General features: G+C 36.1%; 1 protein-coding gene across 7 annotated transcripts in view; it reads left to right on the top strand.

Moving 5' to 3' along the window:
• LOC120413442 (supervillin) overlaps nt 1-26,193 on the top strand; it is a 536,783-nt gene that overhangs the window by 33,681 nt on the left and 476,909 nt on the right. The window contains exon 1 of one of the 7 annotated variants that reach the window (XM_052709429.1): nt 23,810-25,273. The exons of the other annotated variants lie outside the window; for them this stretch is intronic. Coding sequence (XP_052565389.1) covers nt 25,259-25,273 — 15 coding nt within the window. The 5' untranslated portion in view covers nt 23,810-25,258. Of the gene's footprint in view, nt 1-23,809; nt 25,274-26,193 lie in introns of those variants that run through there. 7 annotated transcript variants of the gene reach the window in all.

Consider the following 26,193-nt stretch of genomic DNA (forward strand, 5'->3'; position numbering starts at 1 on the left):
TTAAAAGCAGGGTTTCTAATCAATTAGAAATTATGAATACATTAAAATAATAAGCACCCGTAAGGAAGTTTTGATATTCGTTCGAAATTTGTGTCACGTTCTTCACCACAAAAAAACAAATTCTCCACATCAAATAGACTCACGTTTTCCCACGTCAATAGAAAAATATGGAAGCGTTTCTTGCGGTTGGCCACGTCGTATAGCTTTCAATCAAATTATTCCGATCATCATCTTCTCCATCCGCCAATCGTCTATTATTTCATAATAATCTCCCCTGCGCGTATAAACCGTTTTTCTTCAATTATTTGTTATTCGATTTTACAACTTGGCAGTTTATCGAGCGCTCGCGCGCCAGCCAACGTCATTTATGCAAATTAAGTACAATTTGATGATGGCTTTTCTTCTTTCTCTTTTCTTCACTCTTTAGCTCACCTTATACTTTATCTTCGATTAGCTTCTTCGTTTTCTCAATTTCTTTTCCTAATGATCATTTTGGGTACGTGTGCAGGATTTTTTTCTGAGTTTTTTTTAATGTGTTAATTTTGATTCGAAATGATTGATTAATTTGAGCGCAACAATAACAGCTAAACTGCCACTTTTGATGATTGGTTTGCGTTTTGTTTCTCACTTCGGATCGTCTTCAGCGCCGAAGTATCATTATTGCCAACAGTGATTATGCACTAAAGTGTGAATTAATCGTTAAATCGTTGAATGTTGGGTTGAACATCCTTCAATTGCTTTCGATTCGAAATCGATTTTGATAAAAATTTAAATGATCATTTTGTTAACAAAACATGTGAATAACATAGAAAATTTTCAAATATTCAACCGTCTTCTCTTTTATTATCACTTGAAACTATGGGTCAAACATACATTTTAGCCCAGAGCCCTGGTTTGAAACTTCAAACACGGACAAAAGCTACGAAACGGAGAGTTACAGTGACATTTTGAAATTTTGACAGTTTGGAACGCATGAATTACCCCATTATCGGTTTTCCGCACGGGTTAAGTGGAGATTATTGAACATGTCGTTAGTTGGCAAATGTGCAATAAATTTTATTTTTTAGCTGGCTTTTACACTTATTTTTTGCTAAATTTCAGAGATAAAATTGGTTGAAAATAAAAGATTTAATTGCGACACGATGTTTTGCTGCAAAAACGCGGAAATGTTTGAAAAATATTGAAATTGTTTAAGGAATATTTTCCTACCTTATAATTTAAAAAAATGGTATGTATTTCGTCACATCAATTGATAGGACGCAACAATTAGAGATATTTCTACAAAAAAAATGCTTTTTTTTCTCATTAAAATTGAGGTAAACTTACATTATAAAAGAGGTAATATTCAACCTTCCAAATTTACACCATCCAAATTTACACAATTTTATACTTTATGGAAAAACTTGGGAATCTCAAGCAGACTATAGTTTGAAAAATGTTTTCTAACTTTTGATCAATTTTGTTGAATTTTCAAATGTACTCAATTTCTTTGGAGCTCATAACTTATTGTTCTTTTTGGAGCTCATAACTTAATATTCTGTCATTATTTAAATATACTTTATGGACTACACAGAAAAAAATGATGGTAATATTCTTCAGGAAATGGTGACAGATTTTGTGTCAAAAAATGTGTAATATTACATTAGAAACTGGTGAATTTTCATCTAGTTTATATTTTTTAGATAAAATTACTCAACCAACCAAATTTTTTTGTTATTGATTTTTTAGGCAGTATTTAAGGGGATGAATAAAACATTATATCGATAGTTCGCGTATTTTCCAAAATGTATGTAACAGAAATCTCGGGTCAAAAAACTCTGGTTGATGTGCATTGTTTAATTAAGTCTTTTCTAATATTATTTAGAAATTTTAGATTCCCTCTAACTTTTTAATGAACATGGGTTGAAAATGAATAGATAAAGCTTAATTTACATTTATTGGAAAAGCTTCCACCTTTAATCCAACTATTTTACGATTTAATTAGAACAAAATTAAAAACTATTTGACTTTTGAAAATATAGAAAAAATATTGAAATTATATAAAAAAAATGGGATAATATCGTCTAGGATATTTTTAAATAACATTACATTTGAAATATGTGTAAAACAAAATCTTTTCAAAAACTTGATTTCTTATTGAAAAAAATCAAACAATATGAAACTGACAACTCGCTGGATCAACAAAAACAATGTGAATGAGAATAAATGATTTTAATGTTAAAAAATTAAACTGTTTGAAATTGTTTCATCTTCCAGATTTTTTTTAGGTTTCAATTACGACTAAAACCTCAAAAAGAACCTTTTTGCAATTCCGTCGTGAAACTATTTACTTTTCCTGTCATTCTTGAACGACGAAATAGCCTACTTTTCTGTACCAAAAATAACAGAATCGAATAGCAACACTTTTCAAAATAAATGCTGAAAAGTTCTACTTTTCAGCACTGAAATGGGTGCTGAAAAGTTGAACTTTTCAGCACTTGTTTCGAAAAGTAACATTTTTCAACATTTTTTTGATTTAAACGATTTATTGACAAAATACATGAAAATTCGACTTAAAATTTCACTCAATGGGTGTTTTTCGAAATTGCAAAAAATGTTGTATGGAACTCGTTGCAAAACTTGATTTTTTCAGCACTCATCGTATTTATCCAACTCGGTGAACCTCGTTGGATAAATGTACGACTCGTGCTGAAAAAATCCTCTTTTTGCAACTTGTTGCATAAACTACTATTTTGCAATTCCGTCGTGAAACTATTTACTTTTCCTGTCATTCTCGAGCGACGAAACGGCCTACTTTTCTCTACCAAAAATAACAGAATGGAAAATTAATACCTTTCAAAACCAGTGCTGAAAAGTTCTACTTTTCAGCATTAGTATTGAAAAGCTACATTTTTCAATATCTTTTTGTTTTGAACGGTAAATTTACTTAGCACATGAATGTTTGACATAAAATTTTATACAAAAAGCGTTTCTCGGAATTGCAAAAAAATGTGTGAGCAACTCGTTGCAAAACTTGATTTTTTCCAACACTCGTCATATTCATCCAACTCGGTAAACCTCGTTGGATAAATGTACGACTCGTGCTGAAAAAATCTGCTTTTTGCAACTTGTTGCATAAACTACTATTTTTTTGTATATTTAATTAGTTTCAATTTTTAATGTTAATTTATTTCTGAAAAGTCATACCAAAATTTTTGATTCTATTTCATCCAAAGTCACTTCAACTAACTATTCGCACGCACCGCAGACAATCGATCATCATTCATTCACGTCTGAACCGCAGACAAAACACAATCCTCCCCCTCCTCCCCCTTGTCCTGTCTCGTCATTCGAACTATGTTCCCCGATCTATGTTGACTTTGAGAGACTTAAAAAGTGTTGGCAAAACTTCTCCTATAATTACGGCTGTGGCAGAAAGAAGGAGGCGGCATAGTCACAACCACAGCCACCACTAAGTCAACCTTAGTTAGTTGAGACAACCCCCCAGGTGAGAGTGTTGCTGGAGAATCCATCGGAGGCTAATGAATAACGACTGACTCATGCGGGGAAAACATGTCGGATAGCATAGTAATAATCACACCTCATCGCCCTCGTCGCCACCGCCGCAGCATGTCGCATGATAAATCTCTTAATAGATCCGTCCTGTTTAGTTGTCCTCGTTGATGGCCGGCAAAACGGGGTTGGTATCTTCGGAGGCCAAGTCTCCTGTCGTCTAATCCAACAAGATCCACAATGAGCTACCACTACGCGCGGCGGCGATCATTAGTAATAGTAGCTCTCTGGCTCCGCCAGCTTCCGACTGGTGGCCACACCGCGATACGCGCGAACCGGGGACAGGAGATATGCGCCTTCACAATGTTTTTATCTGGCTTGCCCCCCTCGATTGGCTTTGAGTGAAGCAAAGTGATGGCTGGGAAAAAAGCATTTCTTAGATATTGGTTAGTCTCGAACGATGGACCATGCGAAACCACAAGATCTTCAGGTTTCGAGGGGCCATTCGGGGGGAGGAACAGCTCCACCGGATGGTATGGCTATCGTGTTACGAAAAATCGTCTTCTTCCTGTATCGATGGCTTTGCGGGTTGGGTTTGCAGGTATAACATGATCGACGACGTGGTCTGATCAGGGCTGGGTTTGTTTTGGTTTTTTTTGTTGCTAATTTTGTATCATCTGGGGAGTGATTATGTTACAGGTGTATAATAGAGTGATTTTTGAGGATCGTTGTCGACATTGTTTTTTTATTTTATTTTCGTTATTTTTGGTAAGTGTGACAGTATTTCTTAAACTTCTGGTGTTACTATTATTTGGTGATGAAATTTATCTCATTTTCTACTTGTATAATATAATACTAATAATAAAATATCCCTCTACAGTCCAGACTCGATTATTTGAAGTTTTGATTATCCGAAGGATTGTATGAAGCTATGGAACTTTTGTATAAATTTTTGTCTTATTCGACCCCATTTTATTCAAATTTGACTGGTTGATAACCTTAAAAATGACCAAATGCATTTTTCAATATTTCATCACCGGCATTTTGGCCACCATCTTGAATCTTAAAATTCTAAACCACTTTAGAGTAGTTTAGGGGTCATATTAAGCTCGACAAACAAAAATAAGACATTGAATAAAAAAAATCGTGATTCGATTGTCCGAAGTGAAATTTGTCCGACGCCTTCAGATAATCGAGTCTGGGCTGCATTTGTCTTGTTAAAGATGTCATTATCTGTTGAACTAATTACAGTGTCATCCCGTTTTTGGAAACTCGACTTTTTGTAACATTTTCTCCATATTACAGAACCAGGGATATACAAATTAAAAAGAAATTCTTTAAAATTTTCTTAAGCTTAGACTTTCTCTCGTAAAATTTGTTCAACAAAATTTTGAAAAACACTTAAAAAAATTACTGAAACAATAATAAATTATTTTGATTGAGTATAAAAACTCCAAGAAAAAAAAACAAGAATTCACTGTTTTGAAAGATTTTTAATGTCATAAAACTAATAAAAAGTGTTTATGTTTAAAAAAATGCTGAAACTGAGAGTTATATTACACAAAAAAAAGTTTAAATTATATTGAAAGGAATAAAAAATCTATAACATAAATAAAATACGACAAGAAGTGGATTAAATTATTTAAAAAAAAAACAATGTTTGAAACAACAACAAAAATCCTGCAAAAGTTTAAAAAAAACTTCGTCTGTTAAAAAGAATAAAAAAATAAATCACAAAATATAATTGAAACAAACAAAGACAGTGAAATAATATAAATACTTTGAGATTTTTTTCGAATTCACACTGCTTCTCATTATTTTTTTTAAAGAATTGCTCTTGTTTGAAAATATGGACAACTCACAGAATATAACAGCAAGAAGACAAAAATATTTTGAAAAAATATAAAATTCTTAACAATATGATTGAATTCAGACTTTTTCTGATTAACTTTTAAAGTTCTGCTTATTGAGGAACTCACAAAAATGTTTTACTGTGACAAATTATTTCGAAATATTTTTTTTAAATTTGTTCAAATTGAGTCTTTTATAAGTTTCTCGCTTCAGATTATTGAGAGATCCGAAAATTTCACTAAAGTTTCAATTTTAAACATTGAAAATTGGACCAATAGTTTCCGAGATATCTTATGTTGAAAATTACAGGTTAGTTTTTAAATTAACTTTTGATTAATTTAATTTTCAACTGATCTCGAGAACGTTTTTTTTCAAATTTTCTTATCTCTCTAAAATATAAAGTGAGAAAACGAGAAAAAGTCTCAATTTGAACAAATTTTAAAATTATTTCAATATTTAAAAATTAGAGAAATCAATTTTCATCGATTCGAACAAAGAGGCTGAACTCTAGATCTCAGATACTAATTGTCAGATTTTCAAAGCTTCAGAGAATAAAATATAGGAAATTTCAGCTTTTCATAAATATGTTTTCCAAAGGTGCTTTTCTTTCAAAACCTATTTTTTTAAGGCTAAAAAAACCTGAAGAATCAAAAATTTGTACCTAAATGTAGCTATTACTTGTAAATGGTACATTTTATCAACATAAACAAAATTGTTCAGTACTTTTTGATAGCAAATTCAATTTTGCTTCCAAAAATGATTTTTTATCCATTTTTTTTATTTTCCAAAAACATTTTTCAAATCTCCTAAATCCGATTTTGTACAATCACATTCTATGGCTCAAAAGATTGGAAATTCAACTTATAGTAATAAAAATTTAATAAAATAATGGTTTTTTTCCGTGTATGTAACATTTTTCCCCGAAAAGTACTAACATAATCGATCAGAAAATCTCAAGATACAGAATTTGATACATTTACATAACCATTTTGTATGACCTGCCCTCAAAATTGAATGGAAGAACTAATGATGCAAATTTACTTCTTTTGACAAAAGGCCAAATAAAAAAGGAAATTTAAAAATCGCGGAAAAAATTGCGAAACTACTCAGATTCAAAACTGTATTTCGAGACCAAAATATGTGATCTTTTTGGTAATTGAGTCCTAAAATTAAGTTCGGATTGCCTATTTTACTACACAACATTATAATTCATGTTTGTTGAACTCTATGACACTTTGTACGGGCATAAATAGTATAGAATCCCGAGCAGACGGAAATAACTTGGGAATAACATTTTTTGATATTTGAAAATACTAGGCCAATAACATTCTATGTTATTTACAACAAGTTTAGTTATTCGCCGTTATGATTTTTTTGTTATTGGATTGTTATTTTAATAACAGACGAATAACATTTTGAGTTATTCTGCGTACAAATCTTTGTTATTATTTTTTGTTATTTTAACAACTAATCCGATCATCCCAATAACAGTTGGAGGTATTCTTCCATAACAAAAAATGTTATTCTCAAGTTGTTTTGACTTCAACAAATATCAGACCAATAACAAATTTGGTTATGATAACATAAACTGTTATTAAACCCTTATGCAAAAATGGATTTTTCAAGAAGATTACATAACACTTTTTGTTATTTTAACAGTATTTGTTATTGAAATGACATGAATTTTGTTATTACCGTCTACCCGGGATTACATACATTGCTTAAATTTTTATGCTAACAAGATGTCCCAGCAAACTACGGTTTGTTAAAAATAACTCCCATCCAACAATGGTTGTGATTTAGTTGGTTCAGTTTTACAAGTTAATGTTGAACAACGGTTATGTCAACATTCTACCTAATCTGTTTTAATAAACCTTCAAATAAAAAAAATGTCAATAGGAAGCGCTGTTAAATACTAGATTCTCCATAATAGTAACTTTCAAAAGTAGTGAAACAAACTTCTATCTAATGATTGATGAGTTTTAATGTCGTATGTTGATCAAAAACAACTGTTCAACTTTAATCCAAAAGTCGCCAAGTTACAAACTTCAAATGAGTGGAAGATTTTTCAACCCAAACTAGGGTCATCTACACTATACTCTTGTATACCTAAAGTTACCAAATCAATCCAACGTGTGTCACACACGTCAGTTGTGTCAAACTTGAATCCTCCGCACCACACGTGACTTACAGCCCATCATTTCGCGTACATGGTATCGAGCTGTAATTTTCTAAATTACAACCTGACAGCTCTCGCGCACAGCCCAACCAACATTTTTTTTTTCTCATGGGACTTTCTTCGCGAATCTCAAGAGCTCAAGAGCAATTTGACCAAAACTTTTCGAGGACTTTCTTCCTACACGAATGATTCGTAAAATTATAAGATTCAACCAGCAGCAGCAGCAGAGGGCAGAGCATCTCCGTAAAGAAATGTTTTCAAGGAGAAATTATGTCCATTTCTCGCGCCGCATGTGAACACGCCTCAAACCTTGACATCGTATTAAGCGTCACAAGAAAAAAAACGCTGGAAAAAAAAGCTAAATAGAAGCTCCATTTGTTGTGTTTAAACGCCCCATCGAACGCTCATTTGTCCGCGCGATGTTTGCAAAAAAGGAAACACAAACCTCCCTCATGCTGGCCGAAGGAAAGCGTGTAAGTTGTTAATTGAAATTGAACAAAAGTTAATGGCTCGGGCCATATCTTCACGCGTCAACGCGTCCCTCAACCGTGGGAGGCGCAGCATCAGAAGGGGTGAGGTGGCAAATTATTGTTATTTTAAAGCTATGGTGAGTCAAACGGTAATATGACGAGCGAAAATGCTTACGTAAAGAGATTTTGAAGCTATGCAAAAATATTGAGTTCCAAAATTACGTTTGTTAGAATGTGTTTGTGGGTTTCCACTTCAATACTCTACACGGAGAAAAATGAGTTCCTAAAATCGTACACAAGCGTTCATGAAAATCGGAACCACGAACAAATTGTTAATTTTCCATGGTACGTTTTAGAAAAACGTACCATGCAATTTGAACACTTTGTTCGTGGTTCCGAATTTCATGTTCACGGTTTTGGGAAAACATTTTTCTCCGTGTAGGCTGGCTGAAAAATTATGGAAAAGTTTAGTTTAACTAGAACCAATGAACTGTAACACGACATTTCATTTTAAACGTTTTCCCAGTAATGTGGTGGAAAATTCGCAAACTCCTATATCTCATTTTCCGCGTACCTTGCCCCTCACACTGGACAGAGCAGACAGAGCGCAGAGGTCCAGCTGGGCGCGCGATAACTCTTTGATCACTTTTACTTTTGTTGGTGAGGGGAGCCATAAAATGTGGTGAACATTCAGCATATAAATAATGGCTGCACTGCACTGCAAACTCCTTAGAGACCCTCTAAATTGATTATTGTTCCGGTCGAAGCGGGGGAGGCCGACCTCTGCAGAGCGACTATCGGGGTGAACTAACAAACTTTAATTTCTTCAATGGCTATAATATAATGTATCGCTTTCTGATTTTTAAACGAGAGTTTGCGAGCTCTAAGGCTGCTGCAAGAAATGATTGTAATGGGATGTGGTCAGGCTTGGGGGTACATGAAAATGGAAATCGCTTTTTATTACTTCCATGTTTGTTTTGTAATTAATAATTAATTCAATCCATTATAAGCTATTACCTAATGGTTATAAGTATTAAATTACATTAAATTTAAGTGTTGCATGTTCATATGAATGTCTGCTTCAGTCGAAAGCATTTGAAAGCTCATTCAACTTTTCATTGCTTTGTATTTTCAAATAAAAATCTGATGTAGAAATTTATGTTTGAATATCTGATGTGACAAAAAACAGTTATGTTTATCTAGAAAATTATTCCATCCGAAAAGAGAAGAATGCTAGCCTAAGTAATTCATAGGAATAATATAATTTTTGTTGTTGTTTAAATTTTCAATATTGTACCTTTTCCTTTGCTTCCTAAGGTGTTAAAGGTTATGAAACTTTGTCTTAAGTAGTTCAACAACATAAACAATATGCGCAAAAACAATACACGAATTCTCACTCGATTTTTTCGGGACGATATTATTTTTTAATTACGATTTTAATTACAAAACTTAGTTTCTTTAGGGACAAAAAAAAAATTGTAATCGAATTAGTCCCAACAAGTTAGAAATGATTCTAAACGCAGGAGAATGCACTTTAAATTGATATCAGTTGATTGCACTAGAATTTCCATCGAAAATGAATACTTTTTTGATTTTTTTGCCTCTTGATTTTTCGGGTGGATTTTGAAGGGGGTACCAGCCTTTGCATTAGTTTTATTTTCATCCATAAATTTGAACATAAATATGGCTGAAGTCAAAGGGGAAGTATAAAAAAAATAATTTTTGAAAAAATGAGTAATGCTCTACGTTTTCGTAAAAAGACTTTCCTTATTTTTTTTTATTTGGATGAAATTTTTATCATGTATTTTCTTTGTCAAAAGAAGCCGTTTTTAATCCTTATTTTTTTCGAACTAGTCTCTAAACAATTTTATAGGCACAAAAATCAGCATATGAGTATTCGAAAATCTGTTTATTTATTGACAATAGATTTTTTTATCGTTTTGGTTTCTTCGGCATAGTTGTGGGGCATAAAAAAAGATTTATTATAATAATTTCTGCTTTTTTTTGTTTGACATTTGTTTTACTAAAAATTGTAATTTTTGAATAGGATTTATGCAACATTTTCAACAGTTTTCGAAGGAAACATCAAGGCTGCCTTTCCTTCGTAAAATATGTTTAAATTGCTAAAAAATTAACAGTTTTTGAAAATATTTATCCAAAGTTGTCTAAAAATTGTAAACGATGCACTTAGAGCGTCCAATTTGTCGTCCCGGAAAAAATTCCCGGGAATTCCCGGAAAAAAAATATTTCCCTTTTCCCGGGAAATTTGAAAATTTTCCGGGAATCCCTGAAATACAAGCGGAAATATAAATTTTCCTACCTTTTTGACATCAATGTTTTGAAATTACACAAAAATAATAATCACAGAATCTGATTTGATTTTATTCATTGCAACCTACTGTTCATATTGAACTTATCAGCTTGTCTTTAAAATTTCATGTCAAGGTTTAATTCAGATAATATTTAGCATTCACAACTAGAAATATTGTTTGCTTATATGTTGGACAACAAAAATTACGCTATTATGGTATGAATATTAACTATTTGATTATTGATTTTACTCCCTTTCCTTTCCAATTTCTGTAAGTTTTTTTTTAATATTTTTTCTTACTCTTACTAGTGCCTTAGTTAAAGAAATAATTGTTCCAAAATGGATTATGATGCAACACACAGCTGAAAGGAACTCCAAAACTCTGTTTTGCACTTAAAAATAACTCATTGTATCTTGATTATTCACCAATAAACCCGAATTGAATTGAATTGAAAGTTATAAATTTATGAAGCACGTGAGCTACCAAGGGCGTAAGAGGGTTAAATATGAAAAAATATCATTTAATTTCAACCACTTTTACACTATGAAAATTATTTTAATCTAATGAATTTATCAGGCCATATAACTATATAACTGAAATCATACCATACATGGAATAGTGAAAAATCATTAAAAACAACTTTGTATCATATGAAATTTACCCAAAAATGCAACCATATTTCAAAAACTCGCTTCAAATATTTTAAAACTTTGAGTGATGACAAGAAATTAGATTTTTAAGGCAAATTCAATGATTATCTATTTATTCACAAGTTGAAAATACTTGTTCTGGAATAAGTTATTTGCCATGAAAAACATTATTTCTGCATGATTTTTTCCATTTCAACTTTATGGTCACTGAGACAAATTTAAAAGCAATTTTATTGTTGTGGAGCATAGATTTTCACTGTCCAAACAATTTGATTAAACAAAATACAGTATGGCCCATAAAAAATGCGACATGTGCATTTTTTCACAGAAAAAGTGGTACCATTCTTAAATATATTTAACAAACTGATTTTTTATGTATTATGGTGTTAGTTTAGTATGTTTTGAAGATATTGTCATGATAGTTTTTTGCAGTTCGTCAATTATGGATGAGTTTTTGGAACAATATTTACCCTTGCCAAATACCTTATATTTTAAAAACGAAACAGTTTAAAATATCCAACCCTTTGCCAAAAGCATCGTTCGAAGTCCCTCTCAAATACGCCCAATCAATAAAGTTTTTAAATTTTGTTAAAATTGGCATTTTGAGTGAAAAATGGCAAATCGGTTATTATTTTGCGTGATTCTGCCAAAATAAATCAATAGCCTAAAACCTATGTTGATGGCTCTAAAGCATGCCTAGCAGCTAAATACAGTCAGAAGTCTCATCAGAGTATCTGTTAGTATCAATTACCATCATTAGTAGCATTTGTTTATTTCGTTAAAACATTGCAGGCTCCAAAAAATCTCAAAAAATGATGCATTTTCAGAATCGGGATATTTTTGAAAAGTTCACTATTTTAGTATAACTCTCGGATTAGTTTTCAAAAAGACCTAAGAGCCAATGGTAAACAAAGCCTTTTTTGCATCGGTATTCGACCTACTCACGAAAAACCAATTTCAAAAATGCTTATTATTGTTTATCTACACGTCTTTCAAGTGCCCCAAATTAAAAATTAATGAAATTTTGTTACAATTTGGAGAAAAACGAATATTAGTGTTGGAGGTCACGGTGGCTCTTACGGCTTTTTGAAAACTCACCCGAGAACTGGTTAATATAATGCGTAAAATTTAATGGAATTAATTGTTACAGCTCTCAAAAACAGTAACCTTGAAGGCTGTTTACTTTTTAGTCCATAAAAAAATCATAATAGGCTCTCCAGATCGACCAACATGAAAAAAGTGTTTTTCTCTTTATATGGCCTGGGCGTGGAGCAAATTCGAAAATTATAAATTTCAATGTGCTGTAACTAATTTTAGGCTAAGAAAATGCTTTTAAAGGCATTGATTGTTTGTTTTGAACCTACTTAACATGTAAACATGCTACATTAGGGTGTAATATCAAAATCGATTTTCCAGCACAGCATTATTTCAGTTCCTTTTGGGGTCCTAAACAACTCCCCAAAGTTTGGGAACGATTGGATTAGTCCTCACTTTGCGCAAAGCAATTCAATTTTCCATACAAATTTGTATGGAAAAAATCATTTTTTTGAATTTTGATATTTAAAAAATCCAAGTTTCACGCTATACTCAAACCGAATTCATATTCGGATGCTCTGGAATGTGCTCTACAACTTTCTCGAAGAAAGTATGGTGCTAACTTGCTCCTATAAAAAGATACAACTTGTTCAAAACTCATCTAAAACGTGTTTTTTGATCGAAAATCACGTTTTAGACGAGTTTTGAGGACGCTGTATCTTTTTATAGGTGCAAATTAGCAACATCCTCTCTTCGGGAAAGTTGTAGAGCACATTCCAGAGCATCCGAATATGAATTCGGTTTGAGTATAGCGTGAAAGTTGGATTTTTTAAATATCAAAATTTAAAAAAATGATTTTTCCCATACAAATTTGTACACAGAAAAAAAAATGATGGTAATATTCATCAAGAAATGGTGACAGATTTTGTGGCAAAATAAATGATAAATTTTACCCCAGAAAATGATGAATTTTCATCAGTTTTTGATGAATATTCATCAGGTTCACATTTTTAAACATTTTTTATGTAATATTACACAAATAAAGAGGTAATATTCAACCTACCAAATTTTCAACATTCCAAAATTCAACTTTTTTTTTCTGTGTATGGAAAATTGAATCGCTTTGCGCAAAGTGAGGACTAAACCAATCGTTCCCAAACTTTGGGGAGTTGTTAAGGACCCCAAAAGGAACTGAAAAATTGCTGTGCTGGCTAAATTTGGACAACTTTATTTTTTCCCATACAACCATATTACACCCTAATGCTACATACACAGAAAAAAAATGATGGTAATATTCATCAGGAAATGGTGACAGGTTTTGTGGCAAAAAAATGATTAATTTTACCCCAGAAAATGATGAATTTTCATCAGTTTTTGATGAATATTCAACAGGTTCACATTTTTACACATTTTTTCTGTAATATTAATCATAAAAAGAGGTAATATTCAACCTACCAAATTTTCAACATTCTAAAATTCATTTTTTTTTCTGTGTACATCATAAATAGTAAAAACAGGCGCGATTTTAACCTAATAACTATGTCGCATTTTTTTATGGGCCATACTGTATTTCTCAACTAATACTAGTAATAATTATTTTTTATTCGGTACGATATGAAAGACAACATAAAAAATTAGAAAATAAATGTTATATATTTTCTTAAAGCTACATGATTTTTTACAAGCAGTCAAGCCAATAATTGATCCTCACACTCATTTTGACTATCAAAGTTGCTGTTCTATACGATTCTGTTGCAAAATATTAATCAGAAACAGAATCAGAAAAATTTTCGCTAAAATTTAAAATTTTCCGGGAATATCCGGGATTTCCCGGGAAATTTGTTGAAAATTTCCCGTTTCCCGGGAATTTTGTTACCCCGGGAAATTGGACGCTCTAGATGCACTTGAAAAAAGGGAAAGTAATTTTCGATTGCAAATTTGATTTTTTATATTTGAAAATGAATTTTAAAATGTGGTACCATTTCAAATTTTTCCCAAAAATCATCCTTTAGCATAGCATTACGGGTCTGTACTACGCGGTAGGGGGAGCCACAATGACCAAAAATCTTCCTTTCTTTTAAATAAAGAATTCCAGTACCAGATTTTGCATCAACCTAAACTCCATAACAAAAGATGCCCTTTTTACATGATTTGAGGACACATGTAAAAAAAAAACAAAAATTCAAAAATACGTTTTTTGGGCATATTACTTTTGATGAAAAAAGGCAATAAAATAAAATAAAGATAAAAAGTCGTATAAATGTGATTAATTCTAATGTAATCTTTTGGTGGATTCAATAATGGTTTCAAGTTCGCAAAGTTTCACGGTACCCACCACCTAATGTAAGCCAACCCTTTTGGTGTTGAGCATGAAGCATAAAAAAACGCCGACGATTCAAAGATTCCTTCGAAAAAGCGAAAGGTTACATATCTTAGGAAATCTGCGCGACGATCAACGACCGATGATCGGGTGAATGTCTCATTTAATTTTGTACCACTCCTCACGTGTACGGATGACGACGACGACCCTTGCTGGAGGCAAATAATTTGACAAATGTTCGCGATCTGGCAGCGGGGGCAACTCGGCAGACGTCGCGGCGGCTCCTCTTAATATACGTGCTGTAATCGATCGACACCAACTCGCGGCCGCGGCGGCGATCTTCTGTGTGATTATGCGATATGTTGCGACTAGGGCGTCCAATTTTCCCGGGTTTTGAATTTCCCGGGAAACGGGAAAAATATTTTCAAAATCCCGGGAATTCCCGGGATCCCGGGAAATTTTTGAAGCAGTCATAAAATCTATGTTTTCATAATATTAGATATTTTTTCATGCTAAAAACCATTGAATAAGCTCAATAATAAAAAAATGGTGACAATCTACACTTCAATCCAAACAAGGACGACTAAATAACTAAAAAATGAAATGGATTTTTGTTTTGTTCTTTGCTGTGCTTTGGATTTCAAATAAATTACAATTTTTGATTCCAATGTGATTCAAATTAAATAAGTGTTTTATAAATATATTTATTTTATGTATTTTTATCTATGCCGTAATAACTAGAAAAGCTTGAAAAATTTCATTCAAAATGTCTAAAAAACGAGAAACGACAACAAATCCAGAGTTTTTTTTTTTTTTGAAAAGGTAAGCTATTGTCTCTCATTTATAGGACCTTTTAAAAAAACTCTGGAAATAAAATGATACCAGTCAATGTAAAATTTTAGATAAGTTTTGAATTTCTTAGTTTATATAAAACATATTTAACAAATTATCTTTAAGTTACTCCGCCAACTGGGGAGAATCAGGATTACAGGCTGAATAAGCATAGCATATCAGAGCATTTAATTCGAAAATCGGTGTACTAATTGTTTTGTTCTGTTCCAGTTTTAACCGAAGTTATTCAAAACACGATACAAAAAATTGACTTGAATGGCTGTCTTAATTTTTTACATTTTTCTGGGGCAAATAGATTCCGGTGTTTGTTGAAAAATAATTTAATATAAGTAATTTAATATTTTTTTCATATTTAAAATCTTAAATAAACGTAAATATAATACCCAGTCTTTTAAAAATACATTAAATTATACAGAAAATATTTAATGCGCAAGGCATTTTTCGGATTTGTGAACTAAAATTTTAACAAATTTCCCTAATAAGCCAAATTAATACTGATATATGCCGAATACAAATTTTAGTGCTTCAAATTCGTATCGATTACTATGTACTCCCTAATTATAATAGACCAAAATTGTTTTTTTTTCAATTTCGGGAATTCCCGGGAAAAATTGTAAAAAATCCCGGGATCCGGGAATTCCCGGTTTTGGAAAAATCCCGGGATTTTTGTCCCGGGATTTCCCGGGATGGACGCACTAGTTGCGACGGTGGTGGCGGTGAAAGGTTAACAAACTTTAGTGGTTTATGTTTTATGTTGCTTATGTAATTGCGGGGAACAGGTTTTTTTTGTAAGGTGCTTGGTACACCCAAACGACAGATGTGTGTCATTCAATGCGACAACCGTTGACTGACAGTTCGATACACTAAGAGGACAAAGGCGAATAGTCTCAAGTTATATCTCATCCAAAGGGCTTCGACTGGGTTCTCGATTGAAGCATTTTTTATTATTTTAGACTCATCTTATTTGGGTGTAAGTATTGTTGAACATCAAGCACTTGACCATCGTCTAAACATGAAAGGAAAAGTAAAGCATTCCTAAATCCGTCATAAAACACTTAATTATTTTATAACCTGAAAAATTTGCGCAAACTCGCGTAGCTTAATTCGAATGAAAGTGAAAACTATAAACCGTATAAGTGCAAATTCAACAGTACCTTCACCAGCATGCGCCACAACGTGGCCAGCCTGGCCCATAATGCATGATTAATGTACTTCCGCAACCCTCTAAAACTTCCATCAAGCCACTGCCAGAGTTAGCATTCCCGTGCGAAAATGGACCAAACCTCAACCATTTTTGGGCATAACCAACGGCACCCCCTATTGCGTTGCAGTCCTCGTTTACCCGGGAAGATTCGGAGAGTTCCACGAGATTTTGGGATCTTTGGGACCCCTCGAGAGCAGATATCGGAGTCCCGTTGCTTTACGCACGCGGGATATTCCAGGGTCCCAGCTCGTCGAAATTTAAATAATCTACCAATTTACGACCCAAAACGTCCAAATTATTAATCGCGTTCACGCTTCCAAACGAGACAACATTTTGTCACCCATTTTGGGGCATCTCGTCGTAGCTGAAGATCCCCGTCCGAAAAAAAGACAAATCGACCTGTTCTCTTCTCCCGACGAGATGCATTTGCATAGACACGGACCATAAATTGATGCTTTTCATAGATCGATAAATCCCCGGCGTTTTTTTTCGGGTTTTCAGTGGTTCTGGGATCCATCGCCCGGAGCCGCCCAGCAAAAGGTTGATTTTTTTTACGAGCTCCTTAACGAGGGGTCATTAGAAGGGTTCGCGAGAACATCTCCGGACCCATCAAGCGCTGCGCTCCCTCGAGGCTTTTTTGTAGGTTAGATGAGAAATCAAGTCCCATAAACTTGTTTTGGAAGCTCGCACCGGCCGAAATCAATTTTATTAAATATATTGGATTTTATATCCACTGCACATCTCCGCTGAGCGAGCGCGCGCCCTTGACGTTGAAGACCTCTGGCGGTTGTAAGTTGAGGTTAAGTCCCGGGAATCGGGCGCAACTAATCGGCTGTGAAATTGGGGGCATAGATTTTGTTGCTGCGTTGCTGGGGGTACAAGGGAAATCAAATGGGATGCTTTTTCTTCCCAAAATCTACAACCTTGATATCGGAAATCGACGATAAATTTGGGAAGAGAAAAATTATTCGCTGATGGTGTAATTGATTTCATTGGTTGAGGTTTTGATAAAATAAACGTAAAGACATAAATCAAAAAAAGTTTTTTTTTTAATAAACCGTCTCTTGTTTTGTGCTGATTTGATTGTTTTGGCTCGGATGTTTTAAAATAGTAGTTTATGCAACAAGTTGCAAAAAGAAGATATTTTTCAGAACGAGTCGTACATTTATCCAACGAGGTTCACCGAGTTGGATAAATACGACAAGTGCTGAAAAAAACCAGTTTTGCAACGAGTTCCATACAACATTTTTTGCACTTCCGAAAAACACCCATTGAGTGAAATGATTAGTCAAATGTTCATGTATTTTGTCAATAAATCGTTTAAATAAAAAAAAATGTTGAAAAGTGTTTCTTATCGAAACAAGTGCTCAAAAGTTCACTAGAGTGTAACAAAAATGACTTTTTGGCGGGCATTCAAGGGTTTGTTCCGGTGGGCATACTAAGCCCAAATCCAAAATATGAGCTTGACTGGACGTAACAGGAGCTGGCGCTCCGCCCTTCAATTTTAAATGGGATTTAACCCGTAAAAAAAGATTTTTTCAAAAATGTCACTTTTTGAGGCATTTTGGCCACTGAAGCGTTTATTTTCAACATCATTGGCGTGTAGGCCAGATCCTTGCGCATCTTTTGGTATATATAATATTGAAATTTGGAGCACTCTGGAGCTCGGTACAGGCCTTCAAAGTTTGTCATTTTTTCGGAAAATCGGTCCCGGCAAAAAAGATATGCGTCGCGCCTCGCGACGCCCTAGACGCCATTTGATTTTGCCGGGGCCAATTTTTCGAAAAAAATGGCAAAAAATCTTTTTTGACGGGTTAAATCCCATTTAAAATTGAAGGGCGGAGCGCCAGCTCCTGTTACGTCCAATCAAGCTCATATTTTGGATTTGGGCTTAGTATGCCCACCGGAACAAACCCTTGAATACCCGCCAAAAAGTCATTTTTGTTACATCCTAATGTTCACCTTTTCAGCATTTGAAAAGTGTTGCTATTCGATTCTGTTATTTTTGGTACAGAAAAGTAGGCTTTTTCATCTTTCAGCCTCCTGTGATCAAAATTTGATTTTACGCAACATTTCCCATACAATCTGCAGATGCTCCGGAATCGGTCCCAGAGTGGCCAAAGTGGCAATTTTTCAGCATATAAACCTTCATTGGACTTATACGAACCCAACGCAACAGAGAGCACTTCGATCCGACGCTCCGTATTGAACTGATTCGCGTTCGAACAAATCCGTTGAATTTTTTTATATATATAGATAGATTTAACAAAAAGATTCCCTCTAATTTTACAACCCATCCTTATTCATTTTTCCCATTTTTAACTTGCTGTACATTTACGTATCCTTTAGACTAGCTTCAATATAAAAACTTGCAGAAATTAAAAATTTCAGCAGATTTTTGAACTTTATTTGTTTGGAAAAAAGACCTTTGATGTTTTGGAAATATCTGTTTGATGTTTTGACTTGACAGTGTTTTGAAAAAGGTATATTTTTTTTTGGGACGACTTCAGGGTTTATCCTATCTTCGGTTAATTTTTTATTTATTAAAGTATGCAGTAATTTACGTATTTGTCCTAGCCGCACGTTGATTTGACTTGATAGCTAATAGTTTAAATTTGTACACCCACAAGAAAAAAATGTATCAAAATCTGCTGTAGTAGATTTGCTGCAAAAAATGTTACATTTTATTACAGAATTTGCAGCATGGTCGTATATCAATTTTGTCCTTAAACACTTGTAGCACCAACGGGGTCAAAACTTACGCGAAGCACCAAGGGGGTCAAAAAAGTTGGAAATGCAACTTCATCCGGCAGTATCTCGGCGAAAACTCAATTGATTTGGCTTATTCTTGTTGCATTCGATTCGGAAGGATGTCAAGAATCACCTACAACAAAGTAGATCCAAAACAGATGTGTTTACCTTAAGTTACAATGAAAAAGGCATTTTCAACTTTTTTACAAATGTTTGACCCCGTTGGGGCTACAAGTGGGGTTCCTTAGTGAAATTGAAAATGTTTATTAAATGCAATTAAGCTGATGTTATTTATATTCACCGATTTTTTTTTTAATTTTTTGTTTAATATTGTCAAAAAGTTTGCTTTTTGATCAATTTACTACCCATATTCGCATAAATGTCCCATTTGTATTTTCATAACTTTTGAGTTGTTTAAAAAAATATATAAAAATGTATCATTTATTACATTTCGTTGACATAATTACAGTTATCCCAAATTTAAATAAAAAATGATTATGGCAGAGAAAAACAATGTACTCTGAATAATCGAGAAAAGACTTTTTTAAATTTAGCTTCACAACGCTGGTGTTCAGGTTAAAGATTTATTTAATAAAATAAAATCTAATAACCAATAAAAACGTATTGTGTTCTTTTTTCAAAGTCAAAACTGTTGGAAAAAGTGATTTCCAGGCTTTGTTTCAATATTTCAAATTTACTTCTTTTTTGAAGACAGTCCAGACTCGATTATCCCAAGGCCTTGGCAACATTTCACTTCGGATAAACGAATCATGAAAAAAATTTGTGATTTAGAATATTTAAATCCAAGATGGCGGCCAGAATGGCGGTGATAAAATATTGAAAATATGCATTTTTATATTTTATAGGCAATCAACCAATCAAATTTGACTAAAATGGGGTCGCAGAACTCAAGTTTGATGTTAAAAGTAAGATAATAAAAAATACAAAAAAAAAAGAATTTTTGTTCGTGATTCGATTATCTGAAGTCCCATACAAACCATCGGATAATCGAGGCTTCGGATAATCGAGTCTGGCATTTGTTCAAAAGTTATTGAAATGCTCCAAGTGTCTTACAAACCAAATTTTTATGGTTTGCATTTTGGGTTTTTGGCTTCAAAAATGATTTATTGGATCTTGAAAAATAAACATTAGATTTTAACCCTCTACAACCCAACCCCGCCTCTAAACGGGCTTCGATCTAAAAAATCGCCAAAAAACAATTTTTCAACTAATTTTTGATCATTAAAAAGTATTGGAAAGAAGAACTCTTAAAATTTTAGGGTTGGAAGCTTGACATATTTTATGTGACTTTGCCAATGTTTTTAAAAAGGTAATTTTTTATGGGTCAACTTGGACTGTGTTTTTTACTACCATTTCTTACATTTTAAGTAAAAAGATGTTTGCAGTAGTTTTTGTTGTGTCCCAGACTGTCCCAAACTCTCTACGTATTTTTTTACAATTTAAATGATAATGGTACCTGTTCGGGGCTGGCCGATATGTTTCAGTGGACTGTATGATGGATTGTGGCAGCGGGACCGCAGGAAGAGGAAAACACCGGGAACTTGGTTTTCTTTGTTTATTTCTCCTTCTCACTCTTCCTCCTGCATCTCACTACACTAACTTCACTTCTGCGAAAACGTGTTTACTCTCCGACGATCGGACGTGTTCTGACGAGCGCGCTGATCGCGCGCGCTTTTGCTGGTGACGTTTGACGTTTCTGTTCTGCTGTCAACTGTCAGTTGACACGGTGGGCGCACGGGTGTGCGCACGGTGGGGTTTCTTCGGTGAACACCGAACATACTCCCCCCGGTTGAGGTAACTCAACGACTTTGACGATCTTGTCCGGCGGAACGGACGGATGCCCGCCTTTGCGCCGGCTATCGAGGGACGGTTGTGAGCGACCTGGTTGGTCACTCGGAACGGTTTGCTTGGCTCTTGAGGTCTTGTCCGGCGGAACGGTCAGCTTCCATGCTTCGCGCCGGCTCTCGATGAACGGTTCACCTTGCTGGGACCTGCAAACGACGCAGTGTTTGTCAGGAGCGAGGGTTCGCTTCCCACTTACTTCAGGAATGGCATCGATGTCGCGTGCGTTCTGGGAGGTCACTTGGATTGCCTTTATCTTGGACTGGATCTGGAAGGTGCCGACATCCGGGTGGAAACGACAAGAACGATGTTGGCCACGCTTGTCTGGGGCCTTCACCACAGATGGCAGCAGCGGTTCATACTCCGTGGTGGTCATCACTTGAGGGAGGCTGTCCGGTTGGACACGACCTGGTCTGGTTGCAGTCTCGGGTTCGGGTTCATGTGCTGGATTTGGATCGGATTCGGCCTTCGATCCACCGTCTGGGTGAACAAGGCACGGGACTTGGCACGAGACCACTACTGGCAGCAGCTCGTTATGCTTCACGCTGGCGGTGACATCTTTCGGGCTTCCGGTAGACGCTGGATGGTCCTCCGGAGCAACCGCTTCGGCTGGTTCTTCTGGCCCGTGGTTGGCCACGATGAGAGCGTCGGACGTGGAGTCCACACGCGCGTTCTTGGCGGGTTTCTCTCTTGGCTGGGAGTTGCACGAGCTCGGTTGGTTCGAGCCTGTCGGTAGAGGGCAGTTTTGGGCGGCTACCTCTTGGGATTCCAGGGTTTGCGACCTGGCCTGCTGGGACTCGATGGTATGCTCCGGGATGTCCGCATGGAGGGACTCCCAAGCCTTAAACTGCTGCGTCAGCCAAACTTCGGCGGCAATCTGGTCTGCCTCGCCGGGTGGTGAAGCTGAAGATCGCTTTGCAGCAGCTAACTTCATTGCCAGGGTGTAGTTTACTTCCTTGTAGCGCATCCAAAACTTGTCCATTTCCTCCTCCACTTGCTCGATGGCTTCCGGAACAAGTGATACGAACTGCAGTCTTCGCTTGTTATGTTCCCTTCTTGTTGCCCTTAGGAAGCCCTCAAGCACTGTAAGATGCGCCAACACCGGCTCCGGTAGACACAGAAACGTATTTTCTACGAAATCGACCTTCTGTTCTACCTCCTGGAGCTGCCGGATCGCATCCTCAGGATTCTCGGTTGTGGATAGATCCATGGCCACTTTCCGCTGGTTCGGGAAAGCCCACGATGGCAACCTGCCTTCAACAGCCACAAAAGCAGTTCGGTTGAACCACTTGGTGGAAGTTCCTGGGGCGGATACTTCCGGAATCCGGATTCCGACGACGCAAGTTCGCGGTTGGACTTACGTTCAGATCCGGTTGGCTGCAGAGGTAGCGTGAGGGAACGTTGATCAAGAGCGCTTAGACTGGAATGTTCCGGAGGTTTCCGGGAACTCCACATCCGGGAACTTAAACGGGAACGGCTCACAAATCCGGTTCGGTACGGACCATGTTCGGGGCTGGCCGATATGTTTCAGTGGACTGTATGATGGATTGTGGCAGCGGGACCGCAGGAAGAGGAAAACACCGGGAACTTGGTTTTCTTTGTTTATTTCTCCTTCTCACTCTTCCTCCTGCATCTCACTACACTAACTTCACTTCTGCGAAAACGTGTTTACTCTCCGACGATCGGACGTGTTCTGACGAGCGCGCTGATCGCGCGCGCTTTTGCTGGTGACGTTTGACGTTTCTGTTCTGCTGTCAACTGTCAGTTGACACGGTGGGCGCACGGGTGTGCGCACGGTGGGGTTTCTTCGGTGAACACCGAACAGTACCATTCTAGAGCAGAATATGTGAAAAACAAGCAAAAAATTGAAAAAGTTACCATTAAAACATAAAAAATTGGAATGGCAAAATGTAATGGTGGTAGGATAAGTCAAAAACTACTAAAAACAAAGATAAACTAAACAAGATAAATGCAAATCAAAATACTAAAACAAGAAAAACATTAAACAATAGAAGCAATATCCCCCTTCCCTTCCCACGCCTTGTCTTTAACATCAATCCCTTCCCTACTAACCCCGAGTAGGCCGCGGGTAATCGGCTCCCCTCCCACTAACATTTACACACAAGATCCTCTGTAATTATTAAGTCAAATGTAATTACAAAAGCCGACTCGGTCCTAACCAGGTCCCAGTACCGAAAAGGACCTAATAAAAATAATTTTATGAAAAAAAAAAAAAAATAGAAGCAATGTTTTCTAAAGAAAAAAAAGTTGCTCAACATGGCCTCCTGAACAAGGGATTTTAATTTAATAATCGAAACTGTATTCCTATTTAGATATTACAAGTATACTATAGTGTTACATTTTTTTCTAACCGAAATTTTAAAATTTGCCTCTCCGTGAAAAATCTCAGCTAAAACTATCTTCCACCTTTTATCTTTCTTCAATTAACCCTCATCCGTCCTCTCATCCTCACACGAGAGAGCCCCCCAACACCACTCGACCAATCTTTCAATTCATTATCCAAACAATTCGCTCATTATCATACATTTCCCATTCCGTCGCGAAACTTCGCGCGTACCGCGATGCCGGCTCATTTCGTGTTGTTTTCAAAGCTATTTTATTCTCTGTCCCAAACACTCGTTTCGAGAGCTCAAGAGAGCAACGGAGTGTTTATCCGCGGCGCACTCACAAACCAAAACATTAGGGTACTCTCTTCTCACAAAGTGGAGTTGGGAGAGAGTAAGTCGTCCGCGTGAGTGCCTCTCTGTTGTTTTACTGTGTCCCAGGCAGAAACTCCGCCGTTGACTCATTCCACCGTTGGCTCTCATCGGGAACGGACGCGTGTTTCGAAGTTGTGTGGCGTAGTTATTTAAAAGTTTTGTTGTTTTTGAAAGCAGTAAACAACCGTGTGTTTGGCGGGTCCGAAGTTTCGAAGGACGATAATTAGTGGTTGTGTGTGTGGCTGGAGGTTCTAGGAAGCAGCTAATCATCATCGTTCTACCCCGAGTGCTGAAAAAGGGATTCTCGGGGTAACTTATTAGTGGCAGTGACTAAGGCGATTTTCGGACTTTGTTGTGGCGCGATTATCCTGATTGCCACACCTGCAACGCTGGAAGTGCCTGAAAACAAGCGGGGAAACATAGAAAACACCTGACTCATTTGAATCGTGCGGGCTGTAAAAAAACACAAAAAAACAGATAAAGCAAAATGTAAAACGACTCAACAGCCTGCACGCACATATGCGTCTACCTCGCCAAAGTTGTTATTATGGTGAATTTGATGATCGGACCTGTGCTACCCGAATCCGGCGAAGAAGCCCAAGCTGGAAGGAAGAACGGAAAGACCCCAGCAGCTTAACGATCCTGACTACTTGAGAGTAAAAACGGCAGCAGCAGCAGGTCAAGTGGCGGTTACAGCCAACCAACTCCGGAATAGGAATTGATTGGTTTTTGTATGGATTTTGACAGCTGTCGGCGCTAGTGACGTCACACAAAGACGAAGGCGGGAAGTGATCGAGTAGTCACCGCTTGAAACAAAAACAACTTCGGCCAAAACAAGTGGTGGCGCGAAGATATCGATAGTGACCAAAAGCCCGAACAAGTGTGGTGCTGCTTGTAGATAGGTCGAAATCGGCCAGAGTTAGAGTGTTTTGGTGTTTTTGGCGCGCCATCTATAGTCGCGTCTCGCGCGCGCAACTTTCACAACAGTTTGTCGTTTTCGACTGTGTATGTGTGCGTGAGTGTGTGCGTTTTCGGTCGTTTTGTATAAATAAATAATTAAATAGAGGAGTGGAAATCGAACCGCGCCAACCGAAAAGGAGATATCGGCGGCCGGAGGAAGTGGGCTTTTAAAATTAGTGGAAAGTGTTTGGCGGCGTGCGTTCGAATGTGTCCAAAAAATTAAAAGCCACTAAACAGACCGGCCTCACTTTCGGTTTCAAGCCTGTGGTGTCGCGCACTGAAGAAAGGGAAAAAGCCCGAATTAATGCACCGGAAAAGTGATTTCGTAATTATCTCGCGACCATGACGGACTCGGCCTACCGGCGACGACAGCGAATCTTGGCGAAGCCGTGCTAGACCACGTGACCTAGTGCAGTGCAGGGACTGCTAGCGAAGGTATCGATTTTGTAGCAGAACAGGAGCCAGCGGATTGCGTGCAGCGAAACACCTGAACATCGAGAAGAGGCAGCGACGACGACGGAAAGTGAAAACGGAAGGAGGAGGAGCAACTTCTAGGCTGTTGAGGAAGGAAGAACTGTAGCACTTGAAATCGGATCAACATGTACTTAGTACAGGTAGGAAGGGTCTATTTCTGTGCGATTTTCAACGCTGGGATTGTTACCGGGGTGTTACGTGTCACTAAACGAGCAAATGGATCGAATCTGTTTCGTGGAGTTTTCAGTCCATTTGCCTTGTGTTGTTTTCAGTGTGTGTAATTTTACACCAGTTGGAACGATTCGTTACACATTATTCATTCATTACGATAGTTTGTCAGCATATTCGACATGTTTAACATATATCTCTTCTTACATCATTTTGAAATTTAACTAATGCATCTTCAAAACTTTTAATACAGTCCAGACTCGATTATCCTAAGGCCTTGGTAAAAATTCACTTCGGATAGTCAAATCAAGAATAAAATATTTTTTCGTAGTCTTATTTTTGATTGTTGAGCTTTAGTATGACCCCTAAACTACTCTAGAATGATTTAGAATTTATAAATTTAAGAAGAAATATTGAAAAAATGTATTTTTAAATTTAATTGGCAATCAAACAGTAAAATTTTACTAATATGGGGTCGCAGAAATTGAATTTAATGTTAAAAATAAGAAGTAAAAAAAATTTTTTTTTGTTGTTCATGATTTTATTTTTCCGAAGTCCCACAATCGAACTTGGGATAATCGAAACTTCAGATATTCGAGGCTTGGGATAATCGAGTCTGGACTGTAATGCTTGTTGCGCCGATCTTCATACTTTTTACTTTCGGAAAGTTGCGGTTGATTTTTATGTTCTTTCTTTCGATATTAGGGTTAATGATAATTTTATTTGAAATTTGGAAGATCAAATAGGGCACTTTGAAGTTTGAATTTCGGGACCTTAGATCGAAGAACGTTTAATCTAAGGATAAACTAATATTCATTAATTTATTGTTATTTTGTCATTATTTACACCGCAGAATTGTTATAATGTACAGTTCTGACTTGATTATCCGAAG

This window comes from Culex pipiens, chromosome 3 (genome assembly GCF_016801865.2).
Source record: "Culex pipiens pallens isolate TS chromosome 3, TS_CPP_V2, whole genome shotgun sequence".
Classification (NCBI taxonomy): Eukaryota; Metazoa; Arthropoda; class Insecta; order Diptera; family Culicidae; genus Culex; species Culex pipiens.